At 58.0% G+C, this 22705-nt stretch overlaps 1 protein-coding gene across 2 annotated transcripts; it reads left to right on the top strand.

Annotated features, from left to right (window-relative positions):
- The first annotated feature begins 234 nt into the window (after window positions 1–234).
- On the top strand, window positions 235–22705 carry RAPGEF3 (Rap guanine nucleotide exchange factor 3). 2 transcript variants are annotated; one of them, XM_043563722.1, is made up of 28 exons: window positions 237–575; window positions 1057–1269; window positions 6917–6970; window positions 7055–7161; window positions 7525–7646; window positions 7792–7960; window positions 8516–8600; window positions 8928–8988; window positions 9097–9173; window positions 9364–9510; window positions 10267–10379; window positions 10686–10774; window positions 11079–11157; window positions 11364–11514; window positions 11599–11681; window positions 12502–12541; window positions 14977–15058; window positions 15390–15536; window positions 17450–17547; window positions 18018–18143; window positions 18234–18415; window positions 18646–18736; window positions 18854–18904; window positions 19839–19926; window positions 20285–20349; window positions 21219–21273; window positions 21381–21452; window positions 22279–22705. In XM_043563722.1, the coding sequence occupies exons 1-28, from the start codon at window positions 570–572 to the stop codon at window positions 22395–22397; spliced, it is 2772 nt and encodes a 923-aa protein (XP_043419657.1). In that variant the 5' UTR covers window positions 237–569; the 3' UTR covers window positions 22398–22705. The 2 variants fall into 2 exon arrangements, with proteins under 2 accessions (XP_043419656.1, XP_043419657.1); XM_043563721.1 differs by having other exon boundaries at window positions 235–575; window positions 11364–11681.

Raw genomic sequence — 22705 nt, 5'->3', positions numbered from 1 at the left:
CCGACACTCCGGCCGCGGCCGCCGCTACACACAACCCTGGGCCGCTCCTGCCCCCCTGGGGTTTCTCAGGCCTCCGACTGGTGCCCGCCCTACAACCCCGGAGTCCAGACTCCACCCCCGGCCCAGCCCGCCCCCTTCCCGGTGCCCTCCCCCACAGTAAGGCCGGGCGCCTCCTCCCTGCCCTCCCAGCCTGTCCCGGGGAGGGGAAGGGGGCGGGCAGCGTAGGGGGTGTGACAGCTCCCGCCCGGACCAGTGCCAGCTGCAGCCTCGCTTCGGCGCCCGGTGCCAGCTGGCTCATTCGTCTGGGACGAAGGCGGAGGCTTGGGGCTCCTTGCCGCTGGGGGGGGGGGGACTCCCCCCTACGCCCCCTGCCCTCAACCCACCCAAAAGGAGCCTCTACACCCAGCCGGTCGCCCTGGCAGCCAGTCCAGCTAGGAATTAGCCCTGTTCCGCTTCGCCTGGGGCTTACAGCCAGCACCCCTCCAGGAGGAGTAGGGGTCTCGATGAGGGTCTCCCCCTCCCCAACCTTTTGCTAGAGCCTGCAGGGCTGTGCAAGCTTGAGAAGGACCATGAAGGTGGGTAAAGTGGGGTCAGGGTGGGGAGGAGCAGGAGAGGAAGCTGACATGGTGGGTGGGGTGTTTGGGTGGGAAAGAGAGGGCTGGTCAGGGGTGAAGGAGAAGGGGCGAAGAAGGGTTGAGCTGCAGCTGCATTTCTGGGGGATCCAGTGAGTCGGTAGCCTCATACTGGGAGGTGGTGGAGATCCCTCCAGGGACATGGGCAGTGGGGTGGGGCAGAAGTCCAAAGAAGACCGGGAAGAAAGGCCTGATCTCCGGTCCGCCAGCTGGAGACCCCTAAGTGCGCCAGACCGGCAGGCCCCAGTGAAGGTCTTCCTGTCCCTCCCCCGGCTCCTGGCAGGGTTGCAGCACCTCCGCCTGACCAGTCCAGAGGACTCAGAGGAAGTGGTTCTGCCTGGGGCAGTTGTGCCCTGGTCCAGCTGCCCCAGTCCCAGTCCCAGCCCCGGCCCCATGGCTCTCTGCCTTCCTCCCTGCGTCACAGGTGGGCTGGCCAGGTGAGAGCCGCTGGCAGGTGGGCCTGGCTGTGGAGGACAGCCCAGCTCTTGGAGCATCGCAGGTGGGAGGCCTCCCGGACGTGGTGCCGGAGGGGACCCTGCTCAACATGGTGCTGAAGAGGATGCACCGGCCCCGGAGCTGTTCTTACCAGCTGCTGCTTGAGCACCAGCGCCCCAGCTGCATCCAGGGGCTCCGCTGGGTAAGTGCCCATCGTCTGTCGGGCCAGGGCCAGGCACCAAGGACTGCAGGAGGGCCTGGACTGGGAGAAAGAGCATGCTTCTGGGGGTGTGGGGGCTCCTGCTGGGCTGGACAGTGGGTCAAGCAGCTTGGCCGCTGTGCGCGTGGGTGGCTCACACAGCTGCACCGTGTAAGTCCATGTGCATGTGGTACTCGCGTCTTCCCGTTGTGGCCTGGGGGAAGGGGAGAGGGATTTGTCATTTGTGTCACCTCTGTGTGCCCTGAGGTGGGTGGTTGTGTGTTCTCCAGGTGGTGAGGGGAGGCATGTGTGAGACGCTGGGGGCCAGGTCAAGGTGGGAGGTGAGGTAAACTTGTTTATTGCTCTTGGTACATCACCGTGGCAACATTCTCCCTCAGTGAGCAACAGAACTGCGTCAATTCTGCTTGATCTTGGGGTGAGGTGGTCATGTGAACAGTGCTTGGCATCTGGCTTTGGGGGGCTCAGGGGGGGGACTCTGAGAAGTTTGGAGACTGGAGCTGGAGTCTCCCTTTGCCAGTGAAGAACATCCTGGAGCTTCGAGAATGAAGGAGAGGGCAGGAGGGGAAGAGCAGTGGGGGCGGGGTGGGGGACAGGATAATGGTCGCAGGATCCAAATCAGCGGAGAAGCTCTCTCCAACCACCCAGACTTCACCGAGTCCCTTCACCTGAGATTCAGTGAGATTCAGTTGTGTGTCTGTTCTGTTGCCCACGGGGACAGCATTGGCAGGAGGTTGGGGGAGGGGCGCTGGTACCAGGAGGGAACTTGGGCAAAGGGGTCGAGGGAAAACCAGAGCAGACGACAGAATTGGGAGAGCTTGTCACTTATGTCTCTTGTCGTCAAGTCCCTTTGAGTGGAGTGACTACCACCTTCTGCGTCTTTCCTCCCACCTCTTGCCCAATGGCCTTTATATTTATCAAAATAGGAGGCTGAGTGAGAAAAAACAAGGTCTGCGGAGGTGATGGGCTCTTCCTCAGCGTCGGAACTGGGAGGATAATCTAGGTGTCCCTAGCTCTCCCCCCCAACCCCTCCCGCACTCCCTCCCTGGGTCTTCCTGGTCAGGGCCCTCTTGGGCCTGGGTCCTGCTCGAGATGGGGCTCTGGAGGGAGCAGGGGAGCTGGCCCCTTCCGGGCTAAGCTGTCTCCCCCACCCCACCAGGTCACTGGTAGTAGCTATTGCTTGGAGCCTGTGGGCTGGAACCCTCCCTCCCTCCTTCCCTCTCAGTCTATAATTACTTGTGCATTTCCTGTCCCCTTCCCAGCTTGTAGAGGCAAGGTGGTGAGTGGGGGAAAGGTCAGGTGCCAGGACAATGAGGTCACTGGAGGATCCCTTGGGACCCAGAGTCTGGGAAGGGGTGGAAGAGGCCGCCAGGCTGTCTCCTGACTCCCTCAACCCCCAGAATCAAAGAGCTGGGGTGCACGGGGAAGCCACAAGGGCGATGTGAGGGTTGCTGGAGTGTAAATAGGGTGAAAGTCACAGAAACACAGCCCCTCTCTAGCCAGGTGTGTGTGGGATGGGGGGTGGGGGGTGGGGTAGGTGGGAATTGGTGATTAAAGGGTACTTAGATTTTTAGGGCTAGGGGCCTGGGCCACACCCCGCCCTGCTGACCGTCTCTGGGGAATGGGTGAGTGGGGTGGCTTCAGCCTGATGCGGCTGCATTTAAGAGGTTCTGGGGACCGGTCAAGTCGCTCCTCTCACCTGCGAGAGGATTCGTCTGGCCTAGGAGGGGCTCACATGAGGGAAGAAGGGCTTGTCAGGGAGTGTGCACATGTAGGGTAGGGGGTGGATGTTGTAAGGGGTGGAGCCTAGGCGAACAGTGCTGGGAGTTATTCAGGCCAAGCCTGCCTCTTAGAAAACCAGGGGGAAACCCATCAACCTCCTGAGGTCTGAAGAGAGTACTTTCTGTTGCTACTAGATCAGGACAAGAGAAATAAATGAAAGCAGGTTACAGGAGGGTGAGGTTAGACAGAGGACGGACTGACCATCGATGGCAAAAGTGACAGTGGGATGGGATGGAAGAACATCTCCTTTGGGAAGCATGAGAAGGAGAGGAGATCTTGTCCAATGCCCAGGAGCCAGAGAGGGATCAATTTATCTGGAGGCAGGGGCAAGATCAGGATGACCTCTGGGGGGGGGGGGGTCCCGTAATCTCAGAGAAGCCTGGGATGCTTCCCTTTGAGCGATTGTTTGGGGAGAGGTGGCCAGATTCTCTAACTCAGAAAACATGCTTTCACGCAAGCGTGTTCAAACAACGGTAGTAGCTAATAGTTGTATAATACTTGTGTCCCAGGCAGCATTATAAGAGCTTTACCTTTTTCATGTCAAGTGAGCCGACAATAGCCGTGTGAGCTATAGATACCGGTGTCATTGTCTCCTTTTATAGATGAGAGAACAGAGGCACAGAGTGGCTAAGTGACAGGTCCAGGGTTGTACATCGGCTAAGAGACAAAGTTAGGCTTCTGTCCCAGGTGACCTGGCCATGGAGTCTGAGCTCATGGTGCACTTTCTTTTGCTGTAAATGAAAACACTGACACCCCAAAGCATCACCCTTCCCCTTGCGTCCTCTCCCTGTCCCAGCACACACAGCCCTGGCCTGAGACCCTAGCCATGGCCTAAGGGAACTGGTCTGACAGGTCCCCACGAGGCTCTCTGGCTCTGTGCCTGCCCCTTCAGCGTGGCTCTGACACTGAGTGACAGGGAGGGAAGGAGGGGGGGTAGGCTATGGCGCTGGTGCAGGGAAGCTAGCTACCCCCTCCTCTCCTACCCTGCGTCCTTCCTGTCCAGGCGGGAGAGGAGGCAGTGGTCAAGAGCCTTCCCCCCAGCCACTTCTTTCCAACTGAGAACCCCAAGCTGACGCTCGGGGTTATCACATCAGAGAGAGGGTCAGCCAAGGTACAACACTTCTTTGCATTGTGTCCAGGTAATAGGCACCCATCATAAAATAACGAAGTTTAATCGAGTTGCTTAACATTTACTAAGCAGTTACCACAAGCCAAGCATCGCTTTGAGTGCTTTATGTTATTAACTCATTTGATCCTCATAATTACCTGTGACAGAGCTACTATTATCACGAACCCCATTTTACAGATGAGGAGACTGAGGCAGAGAGGTCAATGAGCAGCCAGGGTCACACAACTAGCTGGGTCACACAACTAGGAACTGAGATTTGGCCGAGACACATGGATGGCGAGCCCATGCCCTTGACTGTATCCTGAATAGTACCCCCACCCCCAGCCTAGGAGGCTCCCAGTGCATATGGACGTAGTCCCAGAGGGACTATGACAAACCCACAGAACTTTGTTTAACGCCGTGTCTTCCAGACTTACTTGCCCGTGGAACATTCCTGAGGGCAGAATTTACCCTTCCATAGCATGAAGTGGGACAAACATGAGGCAGTGGAGGTGCCTGGGAGATGGTGACCTGTGCTTTGGAATCAGACAGCACAGTGTGAATCCTGGTGGCCCTGTTTACCCACTCTCAGGACAGGTTACGTAACCTCGGAGCCTCCTTCTGTCTAGCTGTGAAACAGCAGACAAACACCTACTTTCGGGGCCACTGTTGGTTATTCAGTAGGATCTTGAATTTCTGAGTAGTTGTGTGACTCAGGGTAAGTTACTTCATCTTTTCTGGGCTCCTGCTTTCCTTGGCAAATTGGGAGGGATGCCTTCAGGAAACTTCCTCACCTCTGATGGGTCAGAGCCTCCTTCTTCTGACCCTCCTGCTTATTCCCTGGGGCAGGGCAGGAAACGGTTTAAACAAGGCCTGGAGATCTGGGATCTGGGTTGTGAGCTGGCACCTCCCCTCCTGATGTGCCCTCCAGGGTCAGAATAATACCAGGAAGGGAGCATATGCTGGAGCCTGGGTCGTGGGCACCAGAGAGTTGGGGCAGGGACCGGGGCCACCTGGGCCTTTTGACATGAACAACAACAAGTCATTAGTGTTCAGCACTGTTTGTTCCAACACAGGGGGCTGGCTGGGTAGCATTCCTGCCCTTCCTCCTTCCCTGGCTCCTCCTCCTCCTCCTCCTCCTCATTTCCTGTTGCTAAGTCTCCAGGGCTCTGTGTCTGGCACCAGGCTGGGCCCCATGACCTGGGCAGGGATACCCTTGGGACACCTAGCGACTTCCGCCCAGCCCCGGGCCAGGCGCCTATGCATGCCAGACCTCAGGCCTCTGCCTGGCACACAGTGGGAAGATGCCAGGATGAGCAGAGGGGGTTCTGGCCCCAAGTCTGGTTGTACCCCAGCTTCCTAGCCAGGTCCTTTTCAGGGGCTGAGTGTAGATGGGAAAGCAGGAGAGAGAGCTGGCGAGAAGGGGGAAGGGGAGGAACCAGGCAGGTGCGGTGGGTGGGGTGAGACCAAGAATGTGAGCACTTCTGGAATTTATGCACGGCTGTCTGGCCGTCCCAAGTACGCGTGACTGAGTTACACGGGCTCTTCACCCCAAGACTTCTGTTTCTTAAGTCAAAGAGGACGGACAATCCCTGTTCTGCCTACTTTATATCTGGTCCTATTCTGTAGAGAATCAGGACATCATGGAGGGAGACACACTTTGTAAACTATAAAGTGCTACGCCTTTGGGAGGGCTCATAGAGGGTAGGGCATCTTGTCCAGAAAGGTCTACAAATTCCAGTTTTCAGGTGGCAGCAAAAGAAGGATCATGAGGGGCGCCTGGGTGGCTCGGTCGGTTAAGCGTCTGACTTCGGCTCAGGTCATGATCTCATGGTCCGTGAGTTCGAGCCCCGCGTCGGGCTCTGTGCTGACAGCTCACAGCCTGGAGCCTGCTTCCGATTCTGTGTCTCCCTCTCTCTCTGCCCCTCCCCCATTCATGCTCTGTCTCTCTCTGTCTCAAAAATAAATAAACGTTAAAAAAAAAATTAAAAAAAAAAAAAAGAAGGCTCATGAGGGGCTTTCCAGCAAGCAGCCCGCCCTCTGCTTCACAGATGAGTAATAATAGCTAACATGTACATACAACTCTTTGCCAGGCAGTGCTTTAAACATTCGGTACGAATCACTCACATAGCCCTTCCCAAAGCCTCTGTATTGGTATTACGAGTGTTTTATAGAGTTTATGGACAAGGAAACTGAGGCAGGGAGAAGTTAGCCATATGTTCGGGATCACGCTGCTAGGAAATGGAGGATCAGGGATTTGAATCCAGGCGTCTCAGGGTCTTGTGGTTGGGGACAAAGCCTGGCTCAGGATCAGGCCTTGTGACTCTGGCCCAGGAGCAAGTGTTCTAGGCCTCCCTTCCAAGCCACTCACTTCCTGGCCTATCATGGGCCTTCCTTACCTCCCATCCTCATGCTCTTCAGCTCTCTCCCCTGCACAGGTGTGGTTCACCTGGGAGCCTGGGCACACCTGGGCCCTGAGTAAGCAGAATGGGGAGCTCATCTGCGGAGGTGCAGTGCGTGAGTCTAGAAGGAAGGCAAAGTTCTGGTGATACGGTGGAAAGAGGCGGGTGCCTGGCATACAGGGGTGGTCGGGGAGAACTAGTGTATTTGTTGACTGAGTGTTTGGAGCTGGGGACTGGGCAGGGACTGAGAGAGACGGGGGAGGGCCGAGGTCTAAGAGCTGGATTTGAAGTCCTGGCACTAACGTGCAGACCCTCCCCCTCCTCCCGCCCCTGCCCTTAGACGCCACTCACGGACAGTGAGGAGTCCCTGGATTTCAGCGTGAGCCTGGAGCAGGTACCAGCCGGGAGGGGAGGAGCCGGGAGGGGACAGCAACGCCGGGGGTCAGGGCTTGAACCTGCTGTGCTGCCCCCGTCCTAGGCCTCCACGGAGCGGGTGCTCCGGGCCGGGAAGCAGCTGCATCGACACCTCCTGGCCACCTGCCCGACCCTTATCCGAGACCGGAAGTACCACCTTAGGCTCTATCGGTGAGTGGAGGCCTGAGCCGCCTCCTTGCCCACCCCCATTTTCTCTCCCTTTTGCTCTACTTTGGACATCGGGGCTGAGTCCTGCTTCTAGCCTAGGAAGGCACTCGTTTCTTTTTAAATTTTTTTTTAAGGTTGATGTATTTATTTTGAGAGAGAGAGAGGGAGGGAGAGAGAGAGAGAGAGAGAGAGAGAGAGCACGCATAAGCAGGGGAGGGACAGAGAGAGAGGGAGAGAGAAAATCCCAAGCAGTCTCCGTGCTGTCACCACAGAGGGAAGGCACCTTTCTGACGGAAAGTCTTCCTTCTGCCCTCCACCCTCCTGCCACTTAATTCTCCCTCCTCTTTGTCCCCTCACCTCTTGTAGGCAGTGCTGCTCTGGCCGGGAGCTGGTGGATGGGATCTTGGCACTGAGCCTTGGAGTTCATTCCCGAAACCAAGCCGTTGGAATCTGCCAGGTGCTCCTGGATGAAGGTGCCCTTTGCCATGGTGAGCCCGAGCCCAGGGTGGGGCCCCCGTGGGGCCGGCCGGTCCTGGGGAGCAGGCATCCGGGGGTGCCTGCAATTGCAATGGGGGCTTTGTACCCACGCGGCCTCAATTTCCTCTCCTCACACCTTGGGCCTCTGCCCTGCAGTGAAACACGACTGGACCTTCCAGGACCGAGATACCCAATTCTACCGTTTCCCCGGGCCAGAGCCAGAGCCCGTGGGAGTCCATGAGCTGGAGGAGGAACTGGTGGAGGCTATGGCCCTGCTCTCCCAGCGGGGGCCTGATGCCCTGCTCACTGTGGCGCTTCGAAAGCCGTGAGTCGGGTGCCCTGCACCCCACGATCCTGGGCCTCACGTGGCTCTCAGACTCTGTAGTTTCTCAGTTTCATCGCCGAGAGTTTCCCTTACTTCTCGCTGGGTCATCTGGAGTCTTCCTTCCCCACCTCTGAACCCGTTTCTTCCTCTGTAACTGTGGGTGGGGGGCACGGCACCTCCAAAGACCTGTCCGCTCAGGTGCCGCAGTGGCTGAGACGGGGGAGCTTTGGAGTCTGCAGGCGGGTTTGGGTTCAAATTCCAGTTCCGCTGGCTACTAGCTGGGTGGCCTTGGGCCTCTCTGTGCCTCTCCGTGCCAGCTTCCTCTTCTGTCAAAGGAGGATAACGATGCCCACATCAGGGGTTGTCATGAGGGCAGAAATAATGCACTTGAAGCGCCTAGCCCTTGTCTGGCACGCCGTGTGCACTCAGTGGTGGCTGGCCTGTTACGGGTAACAATCCAGCTGGCCCCGGGCCCAGAGCGTGGTGGGTGTAGAGGCTCCCGTGCCCTTAGACCCACGGTACACCGTGTGCCTCCCGGCCCTTCCGTGCCCGCAGCCCAGGTCAGCGCACAGACGAGGAGCTGGACCTCATCTTTGAGGAGCTGCTGCATATCAAGGCCGTGGCCCACCTCTCCAACTCGGTCAGTCTGCCCTCCCTCACACTCTCCCCAGGACCCCCTCTCCCTGTGAGCCCCTGAGGCCCCAACTGCTGGGCCAGAAGACACGTCCCTCACCTTGTGCCAATGGCTGGGAAATGTCCATCTAATTTCTTGTTCCCAGCATCCTCGTCCAGAAATCCTTCTGCCTCTCTTAGCTCATTTCCTCCCCTTACCCTGTATCCTGCTGAATCCCTCGCATCCGACCTAGCCACATCTCTGCCCCCGAGCACTTGTGTCTTTGGACCTAACCCCCCGCCCCGCCTCGTACCCTGGGCTCACCCCACTGACCCTCCTCTCCCCACCTCACAGGTGAAGCGGGAATTAGCAGCAGTTCTGCTCTTTGAACCCCACAGCAGAGCAGGGACCGTGTGTAAGTCAGACAGGGGATAGGAAGCTGGGCAGCAGGGACCTGGACGTGGCAGAGGCCATGGAGAAGTGGGGGATGCCCACAGGAGTGTCTGATCTGTGCTTCTCTCAGTGTTCAGCCAGGGAGACAAGGGCACCTCGTGGTACATTATCTGGAAGGGATCTGTCAACGTGGTGACCCATGGCAAAGTGAGTTCTTCCTGTCTCCCCAGCCCCTGGGTTGTACCGGCTTCCCTGGTCCAAGTCCTCCCAGGAAGTACCTTCAATGGACCCAAGGTTGCCAATCTCCAGCTTTCCTCCTGCCTTGGGGTTCTCCCACCGTGCATCTGTTCTGAGTGTTGGGGAGCCTGGCTGGGCTGTGACTGAGACCTGGTTGCAGGGGCTGGTGACCACACTGCATGAGGGAGATGACTTTGGACAGCTGGCTCTGGTGAATGACGCACCCCGGGCAGCCACCATCATCCTGCGAGAAGATAACTGTCATTTTCTCCGTGTGGATAAGCAGGACTTCAACCGTATCATCAAGGTGCCATTACTGGGGGTGGGGAGGGCAGGGGACATGGCAGGGGCATGTCTCTGGAGAAGTGGTAGGGGGTAAGGTAAGGGGCGTGGACAGAGAGGGCCTGTAAGGAGCAGGGAGAGGTAGGAGATGGGGGAACTTGGAGGTGATGGCTGGAGTATGGCCAAGTGAGGAGGGCCATAGCACATTGAAGAAGTTTAGCGAAACCCAAGAACTCCAGCTCAGTGCGGGAGACCGTGCGGGTAGGGGGTCACAGAGAGGTAGGGGACTAGGGTGTGAGGGGAGGCAGTGTAATGGAAAGGGGGAGCCACAGAGGGAGGCCAGTGAGGGATGGGTAGAGAGGGGCTCAGGCTGCATGATGGACAGGACTGGTAGGGCAGATCCAAGGCCATGGGCATGGAATGGGGTGGGAGGAGGGCCGAATGCCCTTGTGGGAGCCTTGTGGGTCTGGCATGGAGGTGGAGGGAGATGCTCTAAAATGGGGAAAGGAGGGGCGCCTGGGTGGCGCAGTCGGTTAAGCGTCCGACTTCAGCCAGGTCACGATCTCGCGGTCCGGGAGTTCGAGCCCCGCGTTGGGCTCTGGGCTGATGGCTCAGAGCCTGGAGCCTGTTTCCGATTCTGTGTCTCCCTCTCTCTCTGCCCCTCCCCCGTTCATGCTCTGTCTCTCTCTGTCCCAAAAATAAATAAATGTTGAAAAAAAAATTTTAAATGGGGAAAGGAGCCATGATGTGTGCTGAGCACTGGGTATGGCTTGTTGTCCAGGATGTGGAAGCAAAGACCATGAGGCTAGAAGAGCATGGCAAAGTGGTGTTGGTGCTGGAGAGAGCCTCCCAGGGCGCTGGCCCTTCTCGCCCCCCAACCCCAGGCAGGAACCGGTAACATACCCGCCATGCTCCTTCTGCACCCCTTCTCTCTTGCCCACCTTCTCTCCTTCCGTTTCCCAGGCTTTCCTCCCTTCCTCCGTGTCCGACCCCCGCCTGCTGGCCTCCTGGGGATGGGGGGAAGAGGGGCACCCAGGGATAAGATGTGCCCCCCCAGAGCCAGCTTCCCCTCCAACCCCAAGGTGGGACAGAACTGGCAAATAGGGAAGAGTGAGATGATGTGATTGATTATTGATGTCTGTCCCAGATACGGGAGTGGGAGTGGTAGCACGTGTGCTATGGACTGGCTGTTTCTGCTAGGTATACAGTGATGTCTGGCACCCCAGAGAAGATCCTAGAACTGCTCTTGGAGGCCATGCGGCCTGATTCCAGTGCTCATGACCCAACAGGTAGGGGCAAGAGACACCCTACCTGCTGTGTGACTCAGCGGGTGGGCAGTGTAGTCTGGGAGAGGGCCAGGCACCCTGAGTCTGAGCTCACTGGCTGCTGGGCTGGTCCATGTGGTCAGTCGGCAAGAAGTACTCGTTCCTGTGCTCTTGGTTTGGGTGGGGAGAGCTGTCACAGCGGCTGGACGTTGCTGGCACACTGCCCATTATGGGACCGGGAGAAGGGCTACTCCAGCTATGCCTATGTCAGTGCTCAGTAGACTTAATCTCTGAAGCCTCCTCCTGTCCCCTTGTCCCTGCCCTACAGAGACATTTCTCAGCGACTTCCTCCTGACCCACAGCGTCTTCATGCCCAGCACCCAGCTTTGTGCTGCCCTCCTGCACCAATATCCTTCCAGCCCCGGGGTGACTAGGATGTCGTATGGAGCAGGGGGAAGGCATCCCTCACAGCATGGCTGTGCCGAACCCTCTGAAGTACCAGCCTCATGCCAAGGCCAGCTTGTCAGTGGGCCCTGGGCATCCTTGCCCCTCCTTTCCCGCGGTGTGGTGGGTGGTCTGGCTGGAGGTTGTGGTCCCCTTGACCGGTGCCCACCTTCCACGCGGAGCCCTCAGGAGGCAGTGAGCAGGAGCACAGCACCTACGTCTGCAACAAAAGGCAGCAGGTCCTGCGGCTGGTCAGCCAGTGGGTGGCCCTGTATGGTCCCATGCTCTACGCTGACCCCGTGGCCACCAGCTTTCTCCAGGTACCTGGGAGTGAGGCAGGGCTGGACTGGGCTGCCAGCGTAGACGCAGCCACCTCTGTGTTGATGAATCTTGGCTCCTCCCAGAAACTCTCAGACCTGGTGAGCAGAGACGCCCGGCTTTGCATCCTGCTACGGGAGCAGTGGCCGGAGAGGCGGAAACACCACAGGTAACGCCTGGCTCCCAGTCAACTTTCCATATGCATGCCAGGCAGTGCGTCAGGGACTGAGAACAGCACCCCTGGGGCCAAACATGTGGCTTGAAATCCAAGCTGCACCGCCTGTAGCTGTGCCGCCCTGGGCACGTTCCTCCCACTCAGGGCTTTGGGCTCCAGTCTGGAAAACCAGGAGAGATCCTATCTCAGGCGGACAAAATGTTACCGTGCCTTAAGAGCACCGAGCGGTGCCTTGCACGCCCTGTGTGCTCCACGAGCGTCGGCTGGGGTTGCTCATTTATCTAGACCTGCTCGTTCAATTAGCTGTTCTTACCAGTCCCCTTGCTGTCCACCTCACGTCATGTTCGTGCATTCTCCTGCATCACGCAGTCACTCCCGTGTCATTCTCATATCCCGAGTGCACCTGCTGTCCTCACTTCCTCCACTCTGCACATATTTATTACCAAGCATCCTCAGGGCTGGTTCCTGCTGGCCGCGCCCGGTGAATTCCCTAGAGCTTATCTTGGCCCTCCCAGACATTCCCATGGGGGCAGGTGAGGTTCAGGGAGAGCTCACCTGCAGTGGCCCCTGCCCAGTCTGACACCTGGGGTACTTCCTTGAACTCTCCTTCCCCTGCTGGCCTGGGGAAATCCCAGAGTGCAGGCTCTGGGTTGCAAGCCCCGGCTTTGCCCCTCTCTAGCTGGTGCTTACCATGTGTGCAAAACTCTGAGCCTCTGAGGAGGGTGGGCGGGATCCGGAGCCAGCCCTCCCTGCCCCTGCCCTGCCCACGGGGGCCCCTGGTCTCATCTCACCTCCCTTCTCATTTGCTCCCCAGGATGGAAAACGGCTGTGGGAATGCATCTCCTCAGATGAAGGTGTCTGCATATGAACTGGCTCCTCTCACCTCTGTCTGGCCCCGGCTTTTTCTCTCTGCCCGCCTCCGGGACCACACGGGCCCCTCCGGCCCCCACCCCAGGGGCTCTGCCTGGGAAGGGATCCCCATGCACAGACACACCCCCGGGGCGGGGACAGGTGTTCACAGAGCACGAGCCATGTGTGGCACTGGGAGCTGGCCTGATGGGAGACACAGAGGCCCAAGGTCACCTCTCCACCCCTCCCTCACCCCAAGGGGCTTCTGTTGCATTTGGGAGGGAATCCATGTTCGCAGAGCCTGTTAGCAGTTCCCTGGGAGGTGAGGGGTGGTTGCCTGAAGGCAGCCTCTGAAGCCCAGGGTTCCGGGTGCCCAGCACTCTGGGAGCCAGAGATGGCCCATACCGTTCCCGGCGGGGGCCCACAGGGGGCAAAGGGGAACGAGAACAGGGGGCAGGAGCCGAGATTTCTTGAGGCATGGTAGGAAAAAAAGACTGGAAAGGTAGGATGGGGCTGGTTGTGGGGGAATGCTGCCCTGGAAAGAACAACCAGGCTCTCTGTGCCCAGCTGCCTGTCCCCACTCCTGCTCCTCCCGCTGGAGACTCTCACAGCTCCTCCTCTTCTACGGGCAACGCTTGCTCCCCCCTCAGGGTCTGGAACTTTCTTTCTCTGGTTCTTTGCCCACCTACATCCTTCCTATCTTTCTGATCTCAGCCAAAATGTTGGTTCTCAGAGAGGCCCCCCTCCCATCTCCCTATCGAGAGCATTCCCCACTCCCTGCTTCCTCCAAGGTGTCTTCCATGATTCCCTTCAAAGCATTATGACCAGGTGGAGTCGTTTTGTTTCTTTGCCTACTTGCTTATTGTCTGTTAGTGTCGGGCACGTCCCACTAGAATGAGGGAAGGGCCTGGACCTCTGTTTCCCCAGGGCTCCCACACTGCCCGGCTCGTGCCTGATGCTCAGGAACTAGTGTGGAATCGCCCTCGTGTGCTGGGCACTGTGCTAGGCGCTGACAATGCGGTAGTAGGGGAGAGCCGCCCCCGGCCTTGTGGGGTCATAGTCAAGTGAGGGACAGAGCTGCTGAGCAGTGTCACGATGCAGGACAGGAAAGGAGGGAGTCTCTGAAAAGGGAAGGGCTAACTCGGGGTCAGGATCAGGGAGAGCGACCCCAGGAGCCGAGAGCTGCGGGGTGTGAGGATCAAGGCAGTAGAGGACTGCAGTCAGGTTCAAGGGGAAGGGAGTCCACCCGTTAGGGACCCTGCAGAAGGGAGTGTGAGAAGGAGCGAGGAGACCGGGGAGGCATGCAGGGGCCACAACATGCAGGGCCCCGTGAGCCTCGGTAAGGGGTTTGGTGCTTGTTCTCCAAACCATGTGAGCAACTGGAGGTGTTGGAGCCATGGATTGACAAGGTCAGATGTGTGTTTTGAGTAAGTCATCTAAGGAGCCTGTGCTTTATCCAGCAGACAATGATGGCCTTGAAGCTATATTAGGAAGCTTAGTCTGGCTCAGGTCACGCAGATTGGAGGGGGAGGGCGGGAGGCGACCGAGGGCCCAGGGTAGAGAATAGTAGGGCCATTGTAACACATGAGGAGGGAGGCCACTGGGCAGGTGGAACAGGAGGTTGGCCTGGGCTGGGAGGAAGGGCGCAGAGGAACCCCCAGAACAAGATGACAAGCTGTGGGGAAGCCGGGCCAGGGGCGGGGGGCGGGGTCTGAACCTGGAGGATCTGCCGCCTGCAGAGCTGGAGGAGGAAGAGTCAGTACAGGCATTGGAAGAACAGTCGGGTGGGCAGAGGAATTGCGTTCCGGAGGTGTTTGCCCATCAGGGCTGCCCCATCGGCCCAGTGTTGGGGCCCAGTGAGGAGCGGCTGTGGGACTGGACAGGGCAGGTGACACGGGGGAGTAGAGCATTGGTGGGTAAGAAGGGAGGGAGGGAGGGAGGAGCAGGTTAGGATTCCAGCTGTGCCACGTACAGCTGTGTGGCCTCATGCAGGTTATTAACCTCTCTGAGCCTCATTTATCTCCTCTATAAAATGGGAATAAGAATGATGATATTTTCATCAAAGGGCTGTTGTGAATAGTTAGACACTTAGAATAAGCCTGTGCTCAGCCTGGCGTGTAGCAAATAGCAAACTAGCGAATGTGAGCCAAAGGAGGAAGGGGAAGAGAAAACCAGGGCCAACAGCTGAGGTGTGCTCGTATTAGAACAGCCCTGGATCTATTTGGCAAAGGGGGCGACACACATGTACTGGGCACTGGCTTGTTTGTAGCCCTGCTCTGGCTCTTCTCACAGAGCCGTGGCGCCCGACGCCCGCTGGGGCTCGGATTCCGGCCGCCAGCAGACCCCATGCGTGGGCCCCATGCTCCCGTGACAGAGTCCTCTCCCTGGCTCTGCGTGCTCTCCTCTGTGTCCTCCGGGCCTTACCTTCTCTCCCTCTTAGGCCAGGAACATGCCTGTTTGGCTCCCCGGCCAGGACCAGCCCCTCCCCAGCAGCAACTGTGCCATTCGAGTTGGGGACAAAGGTTGGTGGTCCCAGCCGGCCAGGGCATAGCCTGCACCCTGCCGTCGTCACCCGTGACCTTAGTTTGCCTGGCCGAGGAGGGCACGCTGGACTCCTCGGGGTCTCTGTTCCCAGCTGCCAGACAGAGTCTGCCCCCCCGTGTGTCCCGCCACAGCTCAGGGCCTCCCTACCTACTCCGTGCGGCGAATCCCCCCAGGCTTCCCCTTGTCAGCTGTCCTGCTTCCTGGGGATCCCCCGCCCCCACTGCTACCATTGGTGCCCGCTGACTTCTGGGTAGGGGCACCAAGGAGCCCCTTCCTCCAGCTCAGCCCCGTCTTCCTTCCCCCTTCCAGTCCCCTATGACATTTACCGGCCGGACCACTCAGTGCTGACCCTGAAGCTGCCTGTGACGGCCTCAGTGAGAGAGGTGATGGCAGCGTTGGCCCAGGAGGATGGCTGGACCAAGGGGCAGGAGCTGGTGAAGGTCAACTCTGCAGGCGGTGAGTTGTGTCTCTGGGCAGGGTGGCCCCGAGGGAGAGGCCCCTCGGATCCGTGCCTAGACTCCCCCCCATATTAAGATCATCATTTTTATCATATTCATCGATGTTAATGATGGTTAGCATTTAAGGGCGGTTCGTTATGTGTCTTCAAAGTGATCGGTGTGTGGTGTTTAAGAGCGTGAGCTCTGGAGCCTGCTGTCTGCATTTGAGCCCCGCCGTGTCTGTAGGTCCTTGAGCAGGATATTTAATCTCTCTGTGCTCTTTTTAGCACCTGTAAAATGGGGCTGATGAGAGTGCCTACTTCATAGAGGAACCGTGAGCAGTGCATGAGCTCGTTTATTTAAAGGTTTAGAATGGCGTCTGACACAGCAGTTTGTACATAGGTTTTATTATTATCATGCTCATATATCCATTTAATCCGAGTAACGACCTTATTGAGATGGGTACTTTCATCCTGTTTGCAGACGGGGAAACTGAAGCTCAAAGGGGTTATAGGCAATTTTCCCAAGTCCACATAGTAAATGAGAGACTCTGGCTTTTGACTCTAGGTAGTCCTCATTCATTCTGTCAGCCGGCAAACGTATTTGAGAGCTAGTGGGCCAGCGAGGTGTTGGGAGATAGAGGCACCATGGCAGGTGAGATGGAGGAGCTTGATGGTTAGGACCAGAAACAGGACTCCCGGACCTGGGCTGGGATCCCAGGACCCACTGCTGACTAGCTGTGTGATCCTGGTCTGGGCAGAACGCTTATCGGATTCCTCGTCTGTCACATGAGCACTAAAACTGCACCTATCTCACAGGACTGCTGTGGCCATTAGACAAGATAACGTATATAAAACATTCAGCACGAGGAGGCACAAAGTTAGTGCTCAGAACGGGGCAGCGTGAGAGTTATTTAGACCTGCTTTCAGGGAACTTGGGCCATCAGAAACCGCTGCGAGTTCTCCGTGAAGGACACAGCCCCGGGGTTGACAGCTGGAGCCCAGGGTAGACAGGAATTAGGGGTACCCAAAGAATGAAGGCAAGGAGTGGAGGCCTGAAAAGCAAAACCTTCTCCCCCTTCAGGAAGTGGGGAGACAGGATGAAGTCATGGGTGCCTGTGCTCTGTTCTGGGAAGCACCGCCCTCTGGTGGCCATCTGGAGAATTACAGTTGTCCAAGGACTTGATTGACACCCTACTGAGGCAGAAGCTGTTTAGAGCACTGACCTTCAGATTGTTTAGATGGACTTCCATGTCAGTGACTCATATTTTGACCACAAGCCCCCTTCTATGTGTATATTTGCTTGTAAGTCATTTGCATATAGTCCTATACTAACATCGTATCAAGCTGCCTGCGACGTAAAAATGCAAAACAGAAGAGAAAAATAAATATGAGGTAATACTGTTTTGGACACATGGATGGTCTCGTATATCTGGCTTTGGTGGCTACTGGCCTACAGACTGGGGACTCGAACGTGACTAAAAACACAGTCTCGGTCAGTAGGAAGTGGTGAAAATCAACACTAAGACCTCTGTCAGGCATTTCCAGTTTTCAAAGGGCTTTTCTATGCATCGTATACTTATGGCCACTGCTTCCATAAATTAGTTTATTAGACTCGTGAGTAGTCAGGGTAAGTCTTGCTGTCTCCATGTGACCAAGGAGGAAGCTCAGGAAGACTCCAATATTACCCAAGCTCTGCCTGTCTCGCTAAGAGCCCTGTCTCATCTTCCTCGGGTGTGCTGACCTGGGCAGTGCGGGTGTGTGGGCACCTGCCCCTGTGCATTCAGAGCATCTGCCCAGGACTCCAACCTGGCTGCTGGCAGAAGGGGCCTCCCAGCCTCCCAAATGGGGCCTCTACCCTGCCTTCAGTGGCTCTCTGGCCTCCCTCTCTGCACCCCGACCCCTCCCAGCCCACTCTCTGCTCTCTTTGCAGACGCCATTGGCCTGCAGCCAGATGCCCGTGGTGTGGCCACATCGCTGGGGCTCAACGAACGGCTCTTTGTTGTCAACCCACAGGAAGTGCGCGAGCTGGTAGGAACAAGCAGGGTGCCAGGGAGGAGCTGTGTTTTAGGGGTGGCAGAGGTGGGTGCAGGGGAGGGTCATAGAGAGGGGAGAGGGGGGCCTGGCTCTGGCTGCTGCTGGACGTAAGGGAGAAGAGGAAGGAGTGGGCCTCAGCGGATGGGAAGGTTCCAGTTGCTGGGGAAGGGAGAGAGCCGGTTGAGAGCTCTCAAGGAGAAACAAGACCCCCCCTTGTTGGGGGCTCCCCCAGGAGACAGGAGCCGTACGAGGAGGGGGTCTCCGCACTGGGGAGCCAGCGGGAGACTAGATGCCTCTTTGGGAAGCCCTATGCCTCAGAGGCCCTTCCGTTCCTGGTAGCAGCCCTACCCGCCCAGACACCCCTTCAACCAAAGGCACGGAGTCTCCGCCCCCAACTCTCTCCTTCCCCGCGCCTGTCCCCTGGGTTGCTCAGGCACCCCTCCTGAGCTCTCTTCCACCTGCAGACCCCGCTCCCCGAGCAGCTGGGGCCCTCCGTGGGCTCTGCTGAGGGGCTGGACCTGGTGAGTGCCAAGGACCTGGCGGGCCAGCTGACGGACCACGACTGGAACCTCTTCAACAGTATCCACCAGGTGCGGGAGCAGAGAGGGGAGGGGAGAGGCGCAGACGGCAGGGGCACCTCGCCCAGTGTGGGCTGATCTCCCCTGCTGTCCCCCATCCAGGTGGAGCTGATCCACTACGTGCTGGGCCCCCAGCATCTGCGGGACGTCACCACCGCCAACCTGGAGCGTTTCATGCGCCGCTTCAACGAGCTCCAGTACTGGGTGGCCACAGAGCTGTGTCTCTGCCCTGTACCCGGCCTGCGGGCCCAGCTGCTCAGGAAGTTCATCAAGCTGGCTGCCCAGTGAGTACCTGTGGGGCCTGTGGGTGTGTGGCAGAGCCCTGAGGCCACCTTCTCTCACATCCCCGTCCCTGCTCAGTCGAGCCCCAGGTCCCCACCCCATCTAGCCCCAGCCCCCACAGAGGCAGTGCTGGCCCAGCCCGGTCCTGGCCCCAGGCTGGCTGTTGCCTGGGTGTGGGGACTCCGTGGGTGTGGCTGCTTCCCCTGAGGGCCTCTGGGTCTTCCACTCACAGCCTCAAGGAGCAAAAGAATCTCAATTCTTTCTTTGCCGTCATGTTTGGCCTCAGCAACTCGGCCATCAGCCGCCTGGCCCACACCTGGGAGGTAGGTATGATCTGGCGAGGTGGGGGGGGGGGGGGGCATGCCCATCCCGGGAGTCCCGGTTGGGGATGGGGCTCCCGTCCCAGAGCAGTGACCACTCCATCTGCCTGTCCTTTGCAGCGGCTGCCCCACAAAGTCCGGAAGCTGTACTCGGCCCTGGAGAGGCTGTTGGTGAGCGCTGGGCCTTGGCTCCTCCTTCCAGAAACCCTGATTCTGGGCTTCCCAGCAGCCCTTCTACGTGTCTTTGGTCACTTCCAGGGTTTCCAGCCCTGGGTCAGAGCCTCACTCTCTCTGGGCTGAGAGTCTGGGCTGCTGGCCGAAGGACGGAGTGTGAGCATTATGAGGGAGCTGCGCAGTGCATTATATCCCTCAGTGCGGGGAGCATTGGCCGTGGCTATGACGTCCTGTATGAAGACCAGGACAGGGCCCACGTGGGGTCTGGCCTTGGGCTCTGATGCACCAGGGGAACATCAGGGGATCGCTGGTCTCCAGCGGACCTGCCTCAGGACCCTGGAAGCAAGTCCTGGCCCTAGACCCCACGGTGCACCGGGGCCTGTCAGTGGCCCCTCAGGGGATGCAAGGAGGAGCCCGTGGGCTAAATTAGGCCAAATGATGAGGGAAGAGTAGGGGAGCCGACTGCCTCTCCCACTCCTCCTCCCTGCTAGGAATTGTTGGGGGGCTAAGAGGTTTGGAGAGTGTTCAAGAGAGAACTGGCACAAAGGTGCTTTTGTCAGCCTGGCTCTGAGCTCTTGGGAACAAAGTTCCCTTTGCAGGCTCAAGAGGTTCAAAGGAATTTACTCGCTAGAGAGGGACAGGGGCAGAAACGAGAGAGAGAGAGAGAGAGTTTTGAAACCTGGAGGGCCCCTGAGAGACTAATGGCCGTGAAGTTTGCTTGGGGGGGCTAACCAGAGGCCAGGAAGCCGCGTGCGCGCTGGCTGGCTGAGTGCTTCAGGTCTCCTCCCGCCTCTGCAGAGCCCGCTGTGGTGAGACCTGGGGCCCAGGGGAAGCAGAGCTCTGAGAGGATGGTGTTTGCTTGTGTCGCGGTGCGTGGTGGGTCATGCTGAGCGGGGCCCTCCCTCGCTCACTGTGGCTTCTTCCCTCTCAGGACCCCTCATGGAACCACCGAGTCTATCGACTGGCCCTCACCAAGCTCTCCCCTCCCATCATCCCCTTCATGCCCCTTCTTCTCAAAGGTAATAGGACCAGAGCTTACCCTTCTGCCTCCGCCCTTCCAGTCCTGTGCCCGTCTGTATGTCTATCTGACCCTCGGGGTGCTGACACGTTGGGGGCACCAAGATGAGTGAGGAGTTCCCAGGCTAGAAGCAGTGTTGAGACATGCAGGCAAGTGCTGGTGACATCAGATGGTGTCTGATACGAGAGGCCTAAGGGATACAAGGAAATTGCTCCAGGAGGTCAGAGGGGAACCGGAGGAAGAGGGCAGTGTGGGGCTGGGACAGACCCAAGGCTCTCATTATTGGCCCTTCGCCTTTCCTGGGCTGCAGGAAGGGGAAGAGCTTTGGGGACCTTTAAGCAATACCCATCTCTTGGCAGACATGACCTTCATCCATGAGGGGAACCACACGCTGGTAGAGAATCTCATCAACTTTGAGAAGATGGTGAGTTCAAGGACAGTGAGAGTCTGCCCCTAGAGTGGGCTGGGGGATATGACTGTGGCCGTGGAAGGAGGTGGGGGGTGGGGCAGGAGATAGTCTAAAGGTATTATTAATAATACAGCTATGGGGGTGCCTGGGTGGCTCAGTCGGTTAAGCGTCCGACTCTTGATTTCGGCTCGGGGCTTGATCTTGCGGGTCGTGAATTTGTGCCCCACGTTGGGCTCTTCGCCGACCCTGCAGAGCCTGCTCGGGAGTCTCTCCCTCTCTCTCTGTCCCTCCCTGGCTTGTGTGCTCTCTGTCTCTCTCCAAATAAATAAATAAACTTCAAAAAATAATACAAATACGAATACTTCTTTTATTTAAAAAAATTTTTTTTTTCAACATTTATTTATTTTTGGGACAGAGACAGAGCATGAACGGGAGAGGGGCAGAGAGAGGGAGACACAGAATCGGAAACAGGCTTCAGGCTCTGAGCCATCAGCCCAGAGCCCGACGCGGGGCTCGAACTCACGGGCCGCGAGATCGTGACCTGGCTGAAGTTGGACGCTTAACCGACTGCGCCACCCAGGCGCCCCATGAATACTTCTTTTAAATAGCCCCTGCTTCACTCCCTTGCATGGTGGAGAGGACAGCCTTTATCACCTCACCCTGCAACCAAGGCCCTCCAGGCCTCTTCCGCTCTAAGCCCTTCCTGATCTCTGTTCTTTCTCGCACTGCCTGCTTCCCGCGGGGCCGTTGGGTAGGCCGGGGCAAAGCAGACATGGCCCCATCTAGTCCCCGGGAGTGCCCCGCTCAAAGGGGGCTTGGTTACCAGCTGACCCACGGGCCACGCCAGGGTCCTGCCCCTCAGGCCTGGTCTTCTGTCCTCACAGAGAATGATGGCCAGAGCCGTGAGGATGCTGCATCACTGCCGAAGCCACAGCAATGGTGAGAGGGCTGATAACCCTGCTAGGAGCCCCCGCCCCACCTCATCCCCTTCCAGGCTCTGGCTCGGCCCAGTCTCCCTGACTCCCCCCTCCACTCACCCCACACAGTGCCCCTCTCACCGCTCAGAAGCCGCGTCTCCCACCTCCACGAGGACAGCCAGGCAGCCAGGACATCCACGTGTAAGTGGGGCAGGGCTGGGTGCTGACAGGTCAGCCACGGCTGGCGTTTACAGGCACTTGCACGTATGATGCCCTGAGCTCTCCCCCACACCTCTGTGATGTAGGTAGAATTTATCCCAGCTTACAGATGCACAAACAGGCCAGAGCACTGAAGTGACTTGGGCAAGGCCTGATTTTTTTTTGGTTGGTCTTCAGCTGCGTGAAGTGGGACTAAATCATAAGCCACGGTTCATGTAACACTGTCATCATCGGCCCTTTATTTTATTTTATGTATGTATATATTGTGATAATATGATGAACACCGCTGGGCCCCAGCCAAGTGTGAGCACATTGACAAGAGCTTCCCCTCCCTACAGACCGTTTCCTCTTCCTGTGCCGCTAGAATATATTTATTTAGATACATTTATAAATATGTAGACATATATACCCACACGTGTACGTGTACGTACCTCTTTAACGTGCTTCGTAGATATGTTATGAGCACAAAATATTCTTTAGTTTCAGTTGTTTTTGAATTTAGTAAAAGGAGTACTATGCTGTATGGAATCTTGGGGACCTGTTTTTTTCTGAGTCTGAGCTCTTAACCACCCTTCTGCTCCAGACCGGGGCGGGGGGTGGACAATCTTCAGGACTGGCTGTGGGAAGCGGCCGGGTGGGGGGGTGGAGGGCAGCAAGGGTTGTTTGCTCCTTGTGGGAGAAGGGATGGGCTCTACCGAGTGGCATGGGTGCCCCCCCCACTCTCCTCCCCACCCCCACTCCCAAGTGGCATGGGTGACCCCCCCCTGACCACTCTCCCCTACGCCCTCCCCTTCCCCCACCCCCACAGGCTCCGAGCAGTCGCTGAACACCCGGAGTCCAGCCAGCACCTGGGCTTATGTCCAGCAGCTGAAGGTCATCGACAACCAGCGGGAACTCTCCCGCCTGTCCCGGGAGCTGGAGCCGTGAGGAGGCTGGGGCCCGAGCGGGCACTTCCCGTCAGGAAAGCCAGGGCACGCCCGGGGCCAAGAGGCCCACAGGCTGGCCACAGCTGGGCAGGGCTCTCCGCAGAGTGGACTCAAGGCCCTGGAGCGGGCAGCGTGGAGGCAGCTGTCCCCTGTGATGACGGGTGGCCAAGGAGGACCTCGGAATGGAATGAGCCGGGGCCCAAGGCCAAGGAATGGGGGGCAGAGAGGCCCTGGAGTGGGTGGGAGAGCAGAGCAGGTGCTGGGACTCTGGGTTCAATAGAGAGCTCTCCACACCAGGTTTTTCCCAGA

The sequence above is a fragment of the Prionailurus bengalensis genome, chromosome B4, assembly GCF_016509475.1.
Source record: "Prionailurus bengalensis isolate Pbe53 chromosome B4, Fcat_Pben_1.1_paternal_pri, whole genome shotgun sequence".
Classification (NCBI taxonomy): domain Eukaryota; kingdom Metazoa; phylum Chordata; class Mammalia; order Carnivora; family Felidae; genus Prionailurus; species Prionailurus bengalensis.
Note: the sequence above shows the minus strand (reverse complement) of the source record. Positions and strands in the feature narration are given on the sequence as shown.